At 37.4% G+C, this 19,036-nt stretch overlaps 1 protein-coding gene across 1 annotated transcript in view; it reads right to left on the bottom strand.

The window, feature by feature from the left end:
- Positions 1 to 19,036, bottom strand: part of TRHDE (thyrotropin releasing hormone degrading enzyme) — a 452,112-nt gene that overhangs the window by 87,644 nt on the left and 345,432 nt on the right. The window contains exons 10-12 of the mRNA XM_072146727.1: positions 15,768 to 15,856; positions 987 to 1,120; positions 831 to 886 (exon numbers count right to left, since the gene is read on the bottom strand). Coding sequence (XP_072002828.1) covers positions 831 to 886; positions 987 to 1,120; positions 15,768 to 15,856 — 279 coding nt within the window. The remainder of the gene's footprint in view (positions 1 to 830; positions 887 to 986; positions 1,121 to 15,767; positions 15,857 to 19,036) is intronic.

Genomic DNA, 19,036 nt, shown 5'->3' with positions numbered 1-19,036 from the left:
CTAGACTTCCATGATGAATAGGTACGTCATGTAGCATTATAACTTAGAGCTCCATGATGTATCTACATGTCATGTGCTGATGCCGGTTCAGCTCATCACTCTATCAGTATTGCAACGTATTAGAAAGAACAAGCAAATAATTGCCTGTGTATGTCCCATAATAGGATTAGTAAAAAAGTTTTAAAAAGTTTTAAAAATGTTTTAAAATAAAGAATAAACATAAAGCAGCAAGTGGCAGTGTAAAATTTATCATAACACATTAATGAGTACATGCTCATGAAACACTCCTTTAAAATATGAATACTTTTAGCTTAATTTATAAATTTAATGACAACATTTTCAATTGTCTTACTATATAAATCCTAATTTCTTAACTAAGTTTCAAACATAAGAGATTATTTTTTTCTGATCTTTAGTAGCACCATTCATTGTGAAAACAAAACAGAGGAATTGAAGCATGAAGGTGTTTCCTTTGAAAAATGTAATATGGCATCCTGGTCATTTTTAAATCAGTTCATTAGCTAAAGAAAAAAAGTGCTGGATCATTAATCTTCAGCATAAACCTGCTAAGAAATTGATCAAGCCTACGGAAATGTCCTGAAGCGGCTATTGATCAGTAATGGAGTGAGTGCTTCAGACTGTGGAAGGATAGCATAGAAGAGAAACAAAAGAAGTGTTATGCATGGAAAGCCAGGAGAAAAATCTTGCCTCTTCAAGTGTGAAACCCATCCACATAAATTGAAAGGAAAAGTGGTGCATTCTCCACTGAAGCTTTCAAACAATAGTTGACAAGATTGCTCATTAAGCTGGACATCTGCAAGAAAACATACCTTGCCAGATTGAAAGCATCATCGATCAGTCCTGCACGATTACTGACAGAAATGACCTATGAGAAAAATGGAACCATTTAGGATTATAATTCCAGTAGGGAGCCTTAGATCAAAACAAAAACCCTGTAAAAGAAACTTAACAAGAACTTACAGTACCTCACAGTTCCTCATTAGCTGCTCAATCAACAATCTCCAGTTCTTGACATCATAGTTAACTCTGAAATAACCAATCTGATCAATGTTCCCAATGACCCAGTTGCTTTCATCCAATGTAGGAATACGGTGGTATTCTAACAATGTGAAAAAAAAGGAAATTACTTGATATAGTTTAAACTGTGCTATTTTCTAAACAATTAGTGGAAACATGTAACAATAGAAACAAAAATGGATGATAAACAGTACTTTATGCTCATTAAGCTTACTAATTTCTGAGGCAATTACTTTGTCATTAAGAATGAAAATTTCTCAGTCTAAATAACAGTGTATTCCAATTATTTATACAGCAGATGTTCTTGCAATCGTGAAAGAAAAGCATTTATAATCTAAAATACTGAACAGGAACAAACTTTCTTCTAAGTACATCCATGTTGTAAAGTTTACTGCCACTACATCAGGTAGGTGCTACTTACTTATTATCAGTGTTAGAAATACTAAGCAGAAAATTCTTACATTTTTGACAGAAAATAAACACAAATTATTTATACTGGGTATTAATAGATATTGTATTTACCATGTTTGTATAAAAGTTTAGAAGTTTATTGGGTAAAGTTTAATGAAGGCATTTACAAAACAAATATTTAAACTTTTTGTGAAATGAAAAATAATGCATGTATGACAGTACATGTAAGAAATAATAGTTACTGTAGATTTGTGATGTCTCCTGTCTGGAAACAGTGAGGATTAGAGTTCTCTAATTCGTGTCAGACCCCAGTAAATGATTAGAATTTTCAGAAAATTTTTGCTTTTTTAGCTTCAAAAGGGCCTCGAGTTGAATTGGGAAAAATTTGCTTTTCCCTAATCAGTAAATCTCTTTAATTGCTGCCAGGGCAGTTGTACCATTAGTATGTAAGTAAAAGAAGCTGTAAAAAAACAGCGTTTCAACCTGAGACAGCAAAGTCTGGGCTGTTATACTCTGAATGTGAGGAACTCTGTGATGCAGTATGCTCAGATCATGGTATGAAGACTTCTGGCATTAATAGGATCATCTTTAGCTTGTGAGTCCCTTAAATTTGACATACTGTACTGAGCCCATTGAGCGGTTGAAACAGGGTCTGTTCAACAGAACTGCTGGATAGTAAATGTGGTCCAGACATCAAAAAGAAAACTGTGGGTTAAATGATTGGTGGTTTTCTAAAAGGTGACATCCTAATGACTCTAAATGACCAGATCTAACAAACATATTTGTTCAACTTTAGTAATTTCTTTTTACAAATGATGGGTTGGACCACATATTGAGTTAAAGGGGTTATGCCACGAAACAATTGACTGCAAAAAGCTGTCAAAGAGGTTAAAATATTTCAAAAATCTATTTGTAATGGTTACCTGGAATTAAAGATACCTTTCTATTTGTTATTATGATGCTTGTTCAGCCTCTATTCTGCTCCACACAGAAGCAGATGTGGGAGGGGCCTAGCCGGGCACATGCACAGCACTGCCAGAGGCAACTCACTGGCCTCACCTCAGCGCTACAGAGCGCTCAACCTTCAGAGTCTCCTTCCACCTGCTGTGCTCAAATAGTCCCTGCATTTACTGATCCAATAGAAGTCCAATAGAAATGTGTCACACGCCCCATGTTAAAAGTGCACCAAAAAAAGTTGGTGCAGTCTGTCAAAGCAGTGCAGGGGGCACCAGATTCATGAAGAACGTGCGCTAGAAATCCTGAATCTGGCGCCCCCTGCACACTACACAGGACACTGCACATAGTACACATGTACTATGTATTCTCACAGCATCATGGTCGGTCAGGCTGACATGCATGGATGCATAGATAAATAGGTGACAGCTTCTCACATGTTGCTGATCTTTAGCTACTTCCCTGCTAGTCAGGGAAAGGGGCCCCTTTGCAGGAGAGCAGTGTAGCATGGAGGGACAGTGAATGGTGGAGAGTACAGGTGGAGGACTGCATCAGGAGAGCAGGGTAGCATGGAGGGACAGTGAATGGTGGAGAGTACAGGAGGAGGACTGCATCAGGAAAGGTCAGAGCTCAGCCTGTTACTTGTGTTATCTCTGCAGCCTCCTTTGTGACCTGACTAATGGTGGAGGGAGGAGAGGGGCTGCTACATTGCTATGATCCATGTTAGGGGAGGACTTATCTGTGCAGCAGATAGCCATGTCTGGCTGCATTTACCTTGTATCTGCTGCTGTAGGCTCCTGTGTGACCTGACTAATGGTGGAGGAGAGGGCTGCTGCATTGCTATGATCCATGTTATGGGGGACTCCTCTGTGCAGCAGACAGCCATGTCTGTATGCATTTACCTTGTATCTACTGCTGGAAGCAACTGTGGAGCAGTGGAAATCACCTCATTCACTGGTGTAGACGGCTGATCTCTCTGCCCCCTGTCTCACTTCCTATTGGCTGCAGTGTGTCAGGTGATCTCTCAGTGTGGAGAGGAGCTGTGAGCCCGTAGAGTGATCTGTAGTGCAGAGCAGCTGCTGACTCCCTGTGCGCAGACTCGACCAGATCAGCTGTAGCTCAGGACGGGACTCAGCTACCACTAGAGGGCGCCAGCAACCAGGACAAAAGGAGTTATCTCAGTAAGGCTGCAGATTTTGTAATAAGTGTAAATGGTGAAAGTACTTGTCACAATGCATTGGACCCAGTTACAGCCATTTGCTATGGTGACACAACCCCTTTAAGTGTAGAGTTTTGAATCAAATGAAATTTTTAGGCAAACTCAATATGATGGTGCAGTGGTAGTAAATCACTTGTGAGTTATATCCTATGTGCACCTAACATTGTACAGTTGTGCACCAGAATAAGACACAAACAGTGTAGAGTTTTGGACTGCTATATAAAGTTTAACATAGAGAAAGTAAATATAACAATCATTAATATCATGTCAATAACTCTACATATTATGATTTATGAGAAAATGTCAGATGTCCTATTGAACATTTAAAAATTTAAAGAAATTATTTTGTAAAGATTTCACACACCTAAAAATGGTGTCAATATTGCCTTACATTAAGGTTTAAACAATTATTGTATTAAAACTCACTGCAAAGAATTTCTTATGAATAGGATTTTAACCGGTTAAGGACCGGGCCCTTTCCTGTTTTTTCATGTCCATTTTTCACTCCCCACCTTCAAAAATCTATAACTTTTTTATTTTTACACGTAAAGAGCTGTGTGACGGCTTGTTTTCTGCGTAACAAATTGCACTTCATAGTGATGGTATTAAATATTCCATGCCATGTACTTGGAAGCGGGAAAAAAATTCCAAATGCAATGAAAATGGTGAAAAAACGCATTTGCGCCATTTTCTTGTGGGCTTGGATATTACGTCTTTCACTGAGCGCCCCAAATGACATGTCTACTTTATTCTTTGGGTCGGTACGATTAAGGGAATACCAAATTTGTATAGGTTTTATAATGGTTTCATACATTTACAAAAATTAAAACCTCCTGTACAAAAATAATTTTTTTGATTTTGCCAACTTCTGGCGCTAATAACTTTTTTATACTTTGGTGTACGGAGCTGTGGGTGGTGTCATAATATTTTCAATTATATCATTTTTAGGATTGTACGACCTTTTGATCACTTTTTATAGATTTTTTTAGATTTTTCAAAATGGCAAAAAAAGTGCCATTTCCGACTTTGGGCGCTAATTTCCGTTACGGGGTTAAACGCATTGAAAAACCGTTATCATATTTTGATAGATCGGGCATTTTCGGACGCGTCGATATCTGATGTGTTTATGATTTTTACTGTTTATTTATATTTATGTCAGTTCTAGGGAAAGGGGGGTGATTTGAAATTTTAGGTTTTTTTATTATAATTTTTTTTTTTAAACTTTTTTTTATTTTTATTTATACTATTTTTCAGACTCTCTAGGGTACTTTAACCCTAGGTTGTCTGATCGATCCTATCATATACTGCCATACTACAGTATGGCAGTATATGGGGATTTTCTTCCTCATTCATTACAATGTGCTATCAGCACATTGTAATGAAGGGGTTAAAACGAAATAGCCTCGGGTCTTCGGAAGACCCGAGGCTACCATGGAGATGGATTGCCGCCCCCCGATGACGTCACGGGGAGCGGCGATCCAAGGTAAGATGGCGGCGCCCATGCGCCGCTATCTGTTTGAGGCTGCCGGCAGCTTTGCCGGCAGCCCACGCTGTGAAAACACCCGCGATCGGTGCTAGCACCGATCACGGATGTTACCGGTAAGCCTTTGCTGCAATATGCAGCAAAGACTTACCGGCTATGGAGAGGGCTCAGGCCATGAGCCCTCTCCATGCAGCGCGACGCGACCGCCGCCGTGAATACACGGCGGGCGGTCGCGAACCGGTTAAATGGCAGTCTGCACATATCTACTTTGAGGCTTCAGCCTCTTAGGTGATTTGGGTGTAATCTTCGCCAAGTCAAACCTAAGACCTTTTCCTATAGACAGACATTTTTCCTATAGTTTTTCACGCCTCTGCCCGAAGACCACCCACCCTGATCCCCACCTTGACAAACCCAAAGTGGCGTGCATGGCAGAAAACACCTAAACTGGCAGTTAAAGGGAGATTTGTGTGCCTTCTTCAGCACAAAACTGTTGGAGAAAGCATATTAAATTTCCCACTATATCTTACACATAAAACAGACACTTCTATTGCAGGAACAAACAGTAATGAACAGATTTAAGAAGTTTGTGTTTTGTAACTATGAGGAATCTGGACTTCCTTTACTAAATTGCCTTTCATCTTTTCATATAAAAGATTTTCTTGTGAAGTATTGATATGTTTTATTTATGACTGGTAAACTAGTTTTGCTGGGACTGTACATCAAATAGCAACCCCAAGCATGTCTTAATTTAAACCTATAGATGAACAGAGGAATAATGTTTTCAGCCTCTGAAGTCAGTGTTAACCCATTAAACTTTTAGTTGGTATAAACAGGTCAAGTGCAAAGAAGTAAAAGGACAAATGTGCCATACAAAAATGATGGACTTGTTATAGTTTGCTATTGTTATAGTTTACTATTCTGTGTCATCCATAGGCTACATATGTCCAGGCCTAAACGAGAAAGGTTGTATCAGTATGTCATGCATATATGGAGAGTATAGACTTCATCTCCTCTAAAAGTACTATAAAAGGAGGGAGAACAGTGGGGCACATTTACTAAGGGTCTGAACACCGCACTTTCGTCTGGTTTGCGATTGTTTCCATTTTGTGCCGAATTGCCCCAGGTTTTTGGCGCACGCGATATGAATGTGGCTCATCGGCGCCAGCTTGCATGCAACAGAAATCGGGGGCGTGGCCGTCGGACAACCCGATGGATTCGGACAAACTGCGGAATTTAAAAATGAAATTGTGCCGCAAGATCAAGCACTTACCAGGAAGAAGAAGGTGAACTCTGGTGGACCTCGGCGCAGAAGCGACAGATGCAGGAACTCGGGCGCACGATCTTAGTTAATCACGGCAGACCTGAATCCTCGCCAGACAGCGCACCTCGTCGGACAACGCACCTCCTACTCTGTCCTCATTGGGGGACATGTATCATAGTTTTGTCTCTCTGTGGTGAATTTTTGAGACATTTGGCAGCTTTTTTGCGCCTTATGTATGATCATGTCTTTTTACTTGTGATAGATGTTCAGCTTTTCCTATCCTGGCAGGTGCAAATTTTGGCTTCTTTTTTAGACTTTTTGTTGCAAATGTCTCAAATTCACATGGACACAGGCCACGTAAGGGGCTTATATACAGGAGTGGAGACTACTGTTAATTTGGGATTTGAGGCTGTGTCCTGCATTTTTAAGCACTGTAGTCACACCTCAGGGATATGATGACATGTTTTATAAACGCAAATGTTAACAGTAATGTAATAAAGCAAATCACCTCTCCTCAGCTGTTGTAATTGGTTTCAAAATGCAATTAAAGTGCAATTAAAATGCTATGTTTGACCTCACCCTTAAAAGTAACCAATAAATTAAAAAAAAATGTAAATGCAAAAATTTCTGACTTTTAACCCCTTAATGACCGCCATATCGGCTTTTTACAGCGGTCATTAAGGGTACTTCTTCTGACGCGTACGCCTTTCTACGGCGGCGCGTCAGAAGAAGATTTCGGGACATCGGGTCCTGCAAGTGCCGGTGTCTGGCTGTGATATCACAGCACAGACCCGGCACTAACACCTGGGATCGGAAAAACTCAGATCCCGGGTGTTTAACCCCTTACACGCATGACCGCGGCGTGCAAGTGTGTCCCCCGTGGATCGGATCCCCCCGGTTTGCTTACCGGGGGATCCGATCCCTCCTGCCTCAGCCCTGGGTTCCGACGAGTGACCCGAGGCTGATGGCTCCTCTCTGTGCCGGGTTCCTCCTCCTGGCAGGACCCGGCTGTTTGAGCTCAGCATGCTCAGTTACTAACACTATACAAGTGTATTGCAGTGTAAGGGCTTGAACAAGCGATCGGATGATCGCTTGATCAAGGCAAGAAGTAGAAAATGTAAAAGAGTTAAAAAAAAAGATTTAGTCATTTTAGAATATAATTAAATAAATAAATAAAAAAAGAGTCCCACAATCTCCCCAGTTACACATAAAATGCAAATAAAGTATATAAAACACAAAAACACGTACATATTTGGTATCACCACGTCCGTATTAATCTGTACAATAAATCTTAAACAATATTGAACCCGCTCGGTGAACGACGTAAAAAAAAACTCGAAAAACTTCCCGTAATATACAATTTTTCATCAAACACTAAACACTAAAAATGTTCTAAAAAGTGATCAAAAAAAGTTTTGTTCCCTAACATGATGCGACTGAAAAGAACAACTCTTTCCACAAAAAATAAGCCCTCAACCAGATCTGACAACAGAAAAATACAGAAGTTATGGCCCTAAAAAGTTGTCAATAGTAAAAACAATGCGATTTTCTCCAATATTGGTTTTGTTCAGGAAAATTGAGCAAAGATGAGAAAAACAATATAAATGAGGTATCACCGTAATCGTAGTGAAGCAGAGAATAAAAATAAAATATTATTTTTACATTACGGTGAGAGGGGGAAAAAAAAGCTAAAAATCCCAAATAAAAATTGATGATTTTGTTTGTGTCCCCCTTGAAATAGTTAATAAAATCTCATGAATAAGCTTTAGACTCCCAAAATGAATTATATATACATTGTATATCATCCTGTAAATAATAAGCCCTCATATATTCGCATTACCAAAAAAATGCAAATTTATACGTTGTAAAATGTGACAATACAAATCTGCTGTGAAGGGCGCCTCCATTCATTCTATGCCCGGCCGTGCACCCATACAGCAGTTTACCACCACATATGGGGTATCGCTACACTCGGGAGGAATTGGGCATCAAATGTTGCAGTGCGTTTCATCATTTAATTTATTCTGAAACTGTCAGTTTTGGCCTAAATGAATGTATTTTCCAAAAAAATTCGAAAGTTTCTAAATCGCAGGTCCATATTAATTGTTTTAACCCATGTGAAATAATTGAAGGAAGCCTAAAATCAACATTTCCTTGTGGCAGGGACAAATTTGAAAAGATCTGTATAGATGTGATGGGCCAAAATCTTGGTCTAAAAATACAGGAACTGTCGACCTCTATAATTACAAAAAAAGGTTTCTGTTACAAATATTAAGTTCTGTCTTTCAATTGGATCAAACACTTATTTCATGTAATAAAATGCAAATTAATTATTTAAAAATCATAAATTGTGACTTTCTGGATTTTTTTTAGATTCTGTCTCTCATAGTTGAAGTGTACCTTTAATAAAAATTTAGAGACCTCCGCATTATTTCTAGGTGGGAAAACTTGAAGAATTGGCAGTGTATCAAATTTTGTCCACTACTCTCTTTCTATGAGCTTTCCTTAAAATATGATTATGTATAGTAACTGATCATTATGTATAAAGCAGGAATGATATGTTATGATTCTAACAAGAAGCAGCTCTATAACAAAGTACCAATAAGGCATGCACATTTTTATTTCAAAGTCTATTTGATAGAAACTAATGTATGTATGTCATTTGCATTGTCATCAATCCATCAAAAGTTCTAAAGTGCAAGTAATATAACAGTTTTCCGCAGAATTAAAAACATTGGTTTTCTACTGCTGTAACTTATTACTTTTCTAATATATAGTTGCAGCCTTTTGTCAGCCTATGTGTTTCTGAGCATGACATAAACAGCCTCCCACATAATCTTGCTATGGAAACTATTTTCCCTGTAAAGTAGCTGTCAATGACAGAGAGAAACTCATCTAAAAATAAAAAATCAAGGTGAGCTACAGTAAAAAAAACTTTAAACAATTTCATAGGATATTTAAGGACTTATATAGTAATTAGGACTGGAAGTTTAGAAATATGGTATATTTGCAAAATACATAAATCTTTCTTGTTGTGGAGCAGAACTGAGCAAGGTGTCACCAAAATGTACTAATTGTGCTGATCAACTGAAGGGTCTGGAAACTTATATGTTACAAATAAGGTAGAAGCAGGCAGCTAGGTGACCTCTTGCTCCAGGCTACGCTCTTGTAACTGATGTTTAAATTATTAGCAGACCTATGAATCAGCATTCACAGAAACTCATAATATTTCCTATCCGTTGGATTAGAAATAAATTGTAGACTTTTGGGGCAATCACCCCTTATGTGTTCGAGTCTACTAATTCTACTCCTACTTGTCTTCTTCTTCTCCTTCTGCTTTAATGGAGATGAAGTTCGAGCGTGATTGCAACAGTTAAATTCTATACCAGAGTGCCAAGCTTATCAACCTTGCTACTTCACTGTACATATCCCACACTGATATTAAGGATTCAAGATAGGGATATGTCATCAACAGTTATAACCTAAAAAAAAGCTTTAAATTACCACAAAGGATTTAAATTTTTTCAAGAATTCACTTCAATAACATCTTTAACTAGCAACTTCAAGAAAAACCAATAGCCATACATTACTTTTTAATAGAATATGGGAGAATCATGTTTTAAAAAGCTACTTATCTCAGGACACACATTTGTGGACATAGACAGCCAAGAATACAGACATGGAAAATACATCTGTACATTATAATGCATGTACACTCACCGGCCACTTTATTAGGTACACCTGTCCAACTGCTCGTTAACACTTAATTTCTAATCAGCCAATCACATGGCGGCAACTCAGTGCATTTAGGCATGTAGACATGGTCAAGACAATCTCCTGCAGTTCAAACCGAGCATCAGTATGGGGAATAAAGGTGATTTGAGTGCCTTTGAACGTGGCATGGTTGTTGGTGCCAGAAAGGCTGGTCTGAGTATTTCAGAAACTGCTGATCTACTGGGATGTTCACGCACAACCATCTCTAGGGTTTACAGAGAATGGTCCGAAAAAGAAAAAACATCCAGTGAGCGGCAGTTCTGTGGGCGGAAATGCCTTGTTGATGCCAGAGGTCAAGGAGAATGGGCAGACTGGTTCGAGCTGATAGAAAGGCAACAGTGACTCAAATCGTCACCCGTTACAACCAAGGTAGGCAGAAGAGCATCTCTGAACGCACAGTACGTCAAACTTTGAGGCAGATGGGCTACAGCAGCAGAAGACCACACCGGGTGCCACTCCTTTCAGCTAAGAACAGGAAACTGAGGCTACAATTTGCACAGGCTCATCGAAATTGGACAGTAGAAGATTGTAAAAATGTTGCCTGGTCTGATGAGTCTCGATTTCTGCTGCAACATTCGGATGGTAGGGTCAGAATTTGGCGTCAACAACATGAAAGCATGGATCCATCCTGCCTTGTATCAACGGTTCAGGCTGGTGGTGGTGGTGTCATGGTGTGGGGAATATTTTCTTGGCACTCTTTGGGCCCCTTGGTACCAATTGAGCATCGTTGCAATGCCACAGCCTACCTGAGTATTGTTGCTGACCATGTCCATCCCTTTATGACCACAATGTACCCAACATCTGATGGCTACTTTCAGCAGGATAATGCGCCATGTCATAAAGCTGGAATCATCTCAGACTGGTTTCTTGAACATGACAATGAGTTCACTGTACTCAAATGGCCTCCACAGTCACCAGATCTCAATCCAATAGAGCATCTTTGGGATGTGGTGGAACGGGAGATTTGCATCATGGATGTGCAGCCGACAAATCTGCGGCAACTGTGTGATGCCATCATGTCAATATGGACCAAAATCTCTGAGGAATGCTTCCAGCACCTTGTTGAACCTATGCCACGAAGAATTGAGGCAGTTCAAAAGGGGGTCCAACCCATTACTAGCATGGTGTACCTAATAAAGTGGCCGGTGAGTGTATGAATTTAACAGTTTATCAGTTCCGTCATATAATTCCCCTTTCAGTCTTTATTATTTGTTTCACTACAGAGCTGCTAGATAAGATATCTATAGAAATGGTAATGGACTATATAGCTTTGACCTGTGACCATTTCTATAACTCACTTTCCCTAATGTCATCATGGTTTTCCCTATACATGAATACCCCTCATATGGTAGTTGATAAAACAGAGAACATCAGATTTAACTATAAAAAATATTTAGGCAATCTTAGATTTAATGCACATAAGAACATGTTTTACCCTAAGCTAAAATATTATAAAACAGTAGAAGTTCCCACAGAGTTTGTAGGAAAAATTGAATATGAAATTTGATATCTGTCTGAAAAAACACATTGCTATACTTTTTGATGTTCCTGACATGAGAATGTTAGCACTGACATAGAGATTTATGACAGACACTTCAATAGCAACCTCAATATTTTAATGCCAAAAAAGACAAAATCCCTTGTATAACCTTCGATAATAAAAATAAGTATAACGTTCTGTCATGCAGTAATAAAAAAGGTAGCAATGGGAATATATTAGGGAAATGGTTTATTATTCATGTACAGTCTGTTTCTGCACTTTTCCATGGCTTTTAAAAGGAACATAGTGGGGGTCATTTATCTTATCTTTGTTTGTTTTGGATTGTTTTTGCACCTTTTTCCCGTCCGCTTCTTTGGTAATCTATCGATCTCACTTTTTCCTTGTGTTAAAGGGCTTTTTTCCAGATCTCCTTTTATGACATTTAATACAAATGTCTCAAAAATGTGGCACAAATGTCTCAAGTCACTTCTTTACATTTTCTAAGTTTTCCTTAAGTATTGCTTCATCTGGAGTTTTTGCACCAAAATGTCACAAATTTTAGGCAATTTGAAAAGATAAATGTCATTTGCGACATTTAGCACATCAGGATTAGAAGATAAATGTGTCTTACTGACAATAAACAAAAGTCCGGATGCACATTTCAAAAAGTCCCCAAAATGACTCAAAAAGTGAAATGCGCAGAAAAAAAGGAAGAAAAAATAAAGATAAATGACCCCCATTATGTGCCTCTAGGCCCTTTGAGTAAGAACCTTTTATTACTGTATATGTCATGGCAAAAGGAAGCTACAGAATTTGTCCACTTTACTCTAGGGATAATCTGTTGTATTTTGTATTGATCAAATCTTCACTATTCCCTTCCTTGCCAAGTATTTTATGTGATAACCAACTTCAACAAAATGATTGCTAGGATCAAAAGGTCAAAGGATAATCCCGTCATCAAAATAATGAAAAATGGTATGTTTCTCTCATCAAAATAATGAAAAATGGTATGTTTCTTTCTAGAGATTAAATTTTGTAGAACATTTTATATATTTGTCAAGACGTATATGATATTGTGTAGAACATTTAACAGGTGTAGTCAAATAACCACTAACATTTTAGCCCACACCATAATTAAATACAATTCAAATTAAAACAATTATATTTTTACAGATCTACCTATTATTGTAAATATGTCCTTTGCAATTGCTTATTGAGTTTTATATCCAACCGATGCACACCATAAGCTCTGAAACATTTTCTGCTAGCACTCCTTTAAGGATAAGTAACATGTTACTTATCTGTCGCATGCTACTGAAATAGATTTTTGAGTCAGTAAGCAGCTCGCTTGTACATAAAAACATGCAGATTTTAAGTTGAAATTATTCATATTCTGTAAATCATAACATATGACCATCTCCAGTTATAAGCTGTCAAAATAAAGATCAGTACTGCAACAATACTGACTATACAGATAGAAGAGAATGTAACAAAGAAAGGATATGTGGCCTAAGCTATTTTAAATTATTGGGGTAATTTTTGCATGTTGTTTTGTTGGCTGGAGACCACGACATATTCATGCTTGATATTAACATAGTACACAGAAAATATAGAAATGTTAGTAATATTGGTTTTGGTCATGTTCTAACTGTTGTTTCAACGAGCTAATACAAATGGCCGTGGTTTACACAGACACGTTTATGAGCAATCTGCTCATGCTGCAAATAATGAAACAAGTCCTATTCATGCCCATGTGTGGCCACGGCAGTCTTTTTTTTAATTGCAGCAAACACTTACTGGTAACACCAGGTGCTAGCAATGATCAAAATGGTGGCATTAAAATCATCACCAAAAGTCTGAAAAAATTACAACACAAACAGCTCCGTAAAACGAAGTATGAAAAAGTAATTAGCCCCAGAAGATGACAAAATGAAGATTTTTTTTTATATATATATATATATACAGGAGATTTGAATTTTTGTAAATGTATGAGAACATTATGAAACCTATATACATTTGGTATCCCTAGATCATACTGACCCAAAGAATAAAGTAGACATGTCATTTGGATGTGCTCAGTGAAAACCGTAAAATCCAAGCCCACAAGAAAACTACGCAAATGCATTTTTTTCACCAATTTCACTACATTTGAAATTTTTTTCCCGCTTCCCAGTATAAGGCATGGAATATTAAATACTGTCACTATGAAGTGCAATATGTTACACAGTAAACAAGCCTTTATAAAGCTCCTTACATGGAATAATAAAGATGTTGTGGATTTTGAAGGTGAGGAGTGAAGAATGAAAATGCCAAAAACCAAAAATGGCCTAGTTGTTAAGGGGTTAAGAAAATGTCTCTTAAAACTTCTAAGTGACGAGAAATACTGGGTAGATAAGATACATCGGGCGCATTAACTTACCCACTCCCAGCACAATTCCCGATCCGGACTGTCCGACGAGTACAGCTTGCTACGTGTTTGCATTTTGTGTTTTACACAGTAATCTGTGACTGTAGCCTTTATTAAGTACCAGTGGTTAGGTAAGGATGAAGGTAAGTTATTGTTCTTGATTATTTGTATACCTCCTGTGACCGGTATTTAAAAAAAATGGTGATGGAGGATTACTACTTTAAAGGGGTATTCCCATCTGGGCATTTACATTTAATTAAATTCATTTGCCTTATGTAAACATTTCTTCAATTGGATGTTATTAAAAAAAATGTTCCTGTGTGAAGATAATTTTTCATAAATGTAGTTATTCTGTCCCTAAGAAACGAGATAGCTTCCTCGGATACGACCACGTCATACTCTGGCAGCGTTGGCCAGACTTGCGCTATAAGGTCCTGCCAAACCACCAGGATTCAGCGATCATTACCACAGGGCGGCTGTAGGACATGCAGTAACTCCCGGACATTTTATATACAATAACCTTTTGTTTCTTTGTGCACTCAATCTATCAGACGTGGCCGTATCCGAGGAAGCTATCTCGTTTCTAAGGGACAACATGGTTATATTTATGAGAAATTATCTTCACACAGGAACATTTTTTTTAATAACATCCAATTGAAGAAATGTTTATATATGGCAGATTAATGAAACTGAATGTAAGTGCCCAGATGAGAATACCCCTTTAATGCTGCTTGCCTGCATTCCTCCCACTAGTTGGGAGGACAGAGGAGAAGCCTCCTGACTGCAATTGTGGGAGACATTTGGGGACATGTATCATTATTTCTGATAGTCAAATTGCGACTTTTGTATGCGACTTTTGTACGCCTTGGTCTGCACCTTGTGCAGTGTGTCTTATGTATCTTAGTTTCACAGATGTTCCATGTGACTTTTCACTTATGTATCACTTTTCAGGCAGGTGCAAAGGAAGTTTTTTTTTCATGGACCTGATTTTAACATATAAATTGGAATTATTTCTCATGCTTTAAATGTTTAACATTTTGCACATTAACCTCTTTTGTCAAAATTCTTTAAGTTTTGCATTTTTTAAAAAAATTTTTAATTGGTTACTTCTAAGGGTGAGGTCACCCGTAGAGGTTTAATTGCGTTTTTAATGCATTTTGAAACTAAACAGCTGAGGAGAGGTGATTTGCCTTATTTCATTACTGTTAACATTTGTGTTAACAAAACGCAATATAAACGCCACGTTAACGCATGTCTTAACATTGGATTTACTATGCGTTTTGTAAATTCAAATGTTAAAAGTAATGAATTAAGGCAAATCACTGCTTCTCATCTTTTGTAATTAGTTTCAAAATGCATTAAAAATGAAACATGTTAAATCCCAAATTAACAGTAGTCTCCACTCCTGTATATAACCCCCTCATGTGGCTTATGTCCATGTGTATTTGAGACATTTGCAACAAAAAGTCTCAAAAAGAAGCCAAAATTTGCGCCTCAAGGATAGGAAAAACTGAACTTGCATCACAAGTAAAAAGACAGGATCATACAAAAACTAGCCGCCAAAAGTCTCTAAAATTCACCTCAGAGAGACCAAACTATGATACATGTGGCCCATTATCTCCTAAATTTCACATGATAATTACTGGGACCATTCAACATTAGACCGTAGTGGAGACTTTTTAAAGAGGTGGAAAGCAGAAGTAGCGGGAAGCAACAGTGGGTACTAAGGCATAACCTTACCTGATTTGTTAGACACCCATAAAATTGTTTGAGGGGAGATGTGGCTGCTATTTCCTATTGCAATGGTTAATGGAATTTGCCAAAGGTAACTATAAAACAAAGAAACAAATGTAAATATTCAGCAGCTTATTCATGCTAAGTATTTCATGCTACCAACTGTAACTTATGTTCTACAGATTTTTACTCTATTATTCACAAATATGATTATTGGCAGGAAGAGGTTTTTATTTACTAGTACAGTGGTGGCGAGCCTATGGCAGAGGTGCCAGAGGTGGCATTCAGAGCCATTTCTGTGGGCACTCGGGTCATCACCCCAGGACAGAGTTCACCAGACAGGAACAAATCCACCAAATCTTCCTGCAGTCCCAGGAAACTTAAGAGATGCTGCTCTCAGCGCTATTTTAAAGCGACACTTCATTGGCTGTTTAAAACTGTGGCAAAAAAGAGAAGGTGTGGACAGACCTGCATTATCTTTGATGCTCATCCTGCTGGACCCACTATTCTTTCTCTACAGAGACCCTGGAGAGAAGCTACAATGAGAGTCTGAATTTGCCCTCCTTCCTTTAACTGTATTGGTGGCCTCAGGCCAATACGATTGATAGATGTTGAAGACCAGGTAGCAGTAAGTTACAGGTTAAAATGCCATGTTGGCACTTCACGGTAAATAAGTGGATTTTGGTTTTAGCTTGGGCACTCGGTCTCTAAAAGGTTCGTCATCACTGTACTAGTATATAATATTTTAATGTGTCATTGAATTATTACAATATACATGGCATTAAGTAACTTAAATAGAGACAGATGACATGGCTTCCTCTCCATAAAATATAATTAATAATAGTTAATATATACTCCCTACTTAGTGTCTGATTTGCAAAGTTTACAAATAAATAAAAGTTAATTATTAGTACAATCTTCTGTATCAATTCATTACACTTATGTTGTTTTTAAGTTACAATATTATGCCTTAGATTCTTTGTAAAAAAGAGTAGTATTGCTGAAGTATTCAACATTTGAATGACATGCCAGTATTTTAATAAATGCATCACACTGACAGTGATTCCAGTCATTTAGACCTTTATCAATTAACATAAATTGTATTAGACTTGCTAAAAAGGTGAGTAATAGCAACTTTTGCTTGAAGTTCTTGACCTTTAAGCTGATCTAAAACTATTGCCTCTTGGGGTTATTACTAAGAAATTAAAGTTTTCCAGGTGATGTAATTTGTCACCTTTCATAAGTAGCAGAAGTGTCAATTAATGATGGCTATGATAAATATGCAACAATTCAGGGAATCATAACTCATTGGCAAAGTATGTGACATAATGTTCTTCTTTACCTCCTGCACTTGTTATACAAATTGTGTAGATCATGCATTTCAAATGAATAAAAATAAAGCTTTAGATACAATAAAGTTTATATTATCTGTTAAATAAAGAATTATTATTACTATTTAGACATAGGTTCTACTGCTCGTCATAGGTCTGGAAACATATATTTACATTAAAAAGTAAATGAAAATACACAATAAAACATGGATTACAGTTAATTTCCAGAAAGTAGCTACTTATATGTTTTGAATGCCTAGCACATGTTTAAAGTGCATTTAGATCTATCACTTGCCATCAGTTATATTTAAGGAGCTTGTGCAGCCATTATTACTTCTTTGATGGTGTTTGTGATGAAATAATGTCTGCATGCCCTACATGCCAACCATCTGCTGGAAGGCTGCAATACATGGGACGTCACTCACAGAAAGTCCTAAGTCCTGCTGCTGCAGGTCACATGGCCTTCCAGTCCCAGAGGTTTTACACAAACTTTACCAAGATAAATACAATATAGGTGACCCTATTATGGTCTTGTACTTATCCTGGTAAAGATCCAATTAGTGGCCTAGCAAAAAACTATGGTGTGTTATTCTCCTTGTCCTAAGATCTTTTTTTTTTATCAAGCTTCAACAAGTTTATTTTACACAGGGTGTTAACACCTTCCTCTGAGTAAAGTAAAGAATATTATGTAATATGTTATTATCTTACTGTTAAAATTCTAATAAACTGTCTTAACTAACAATATCCTGTGAAATGTGACTAATGACTCAAGACATGACAAGTCACCATGTGTCTGGAACATATACATTTCTTGTTATTAAAATAATTAGGTTACCTGCAACTCTCTGTCATCTCTTTGCCTTAAATCACTATAATGATTGTCATGATCTATCACGTCTAGTTTCTTGTGTCTGCAAATGAATTTCAATCATTTCCTTATGAATTCTCTAACTTCTGATGCTTTTAAGTTCCTGATGAAAGCATAGGATGACCTGTTCTGACTTTCAATATCTTAAAGCAAGAGGAAGTGAAAATATATAAAAATGTTTCAAATAAAAAGAAACAAAAATATAGTTTTTTTTAAAATTATGGTTATTTAAAAAAAAGGGACCTGTTCAACTATAAAGCAAATGTTACTCAATACTTACACAGTTTATAGTGTGAAATTGTATTTGACCTCTGGCTATAGAATCTGTAAAAACTTGGTATGATTTTAAATATTGTTTTTATTGTGACAAGGTTGTTATTGGATAGGAGAGGAAATGCAACATTCTTCCTATTACAATCACAAGCATGTGCATTTGATCACACTAAAAGCTGTTTTCCAAATGTTTGTCTCTTGGAAAACCTGGCACAGGATTCTAGTTGCTGGAATGGAGACAGAAATGTGATCACCACTCCAGGCCACATTCAGATGGGTCTAATGATGCACCAGATGTGTGATCCCTTAAAGAATGGTAAAGAGCAATCAGGACGCTTCTCTCTACCTGGACTCAAAGAAGCTGGATCCCAATGGATTGTGAGGGTCGCCAGATGTGTTAGTTAGTGCTGGAAAGGCAAAGATTTATTTGTGGCTTTATGATCTTTTTGATGCTGATTTTCTTTGTCATTGAAGCTTTGTCATTGCTGGCCCCACGGTTTGAGCTGAACCTTAACCGGTTAAACTTTATAGAGTTCAGTTTTCCACTAAACAGTATCAATATTTTCCCTAAGGTTTTATATGATAATGAATCTCAACTTCATTCACATCAATTGAGCTGAAGTGCAATACTAGTCACATCCAGAGTAAAAGTATGGGGATATTTTTTGTAATATATACCGTATGTATATATAAATATATAATTTTTTTTTGCAATGATCACATTTAGAGATGAGCGAGTATACTCGTCCGAGTATACTGCTCGGTCGAGTATTAGCATACTCGGACCGGCTCGTTACTCGGAC

Source organism: Engystomops pustulosus, chromosome 4 (assembly GCF_040894005.1).
Source record: "Engystomops pustulosus chromosome 4, aEngPut4.maternal, whole genome shotgun sequence".
Taxonomy (NCBI): Eukaryota; Metazoa; Chordata; class Amphibia; order Anura; family Leptodactylidae; genus Engystomops; species Engystomops pustulosus.
This window is presented reverse-complemented; position numbering and strand designations above follow the sequence as displayed.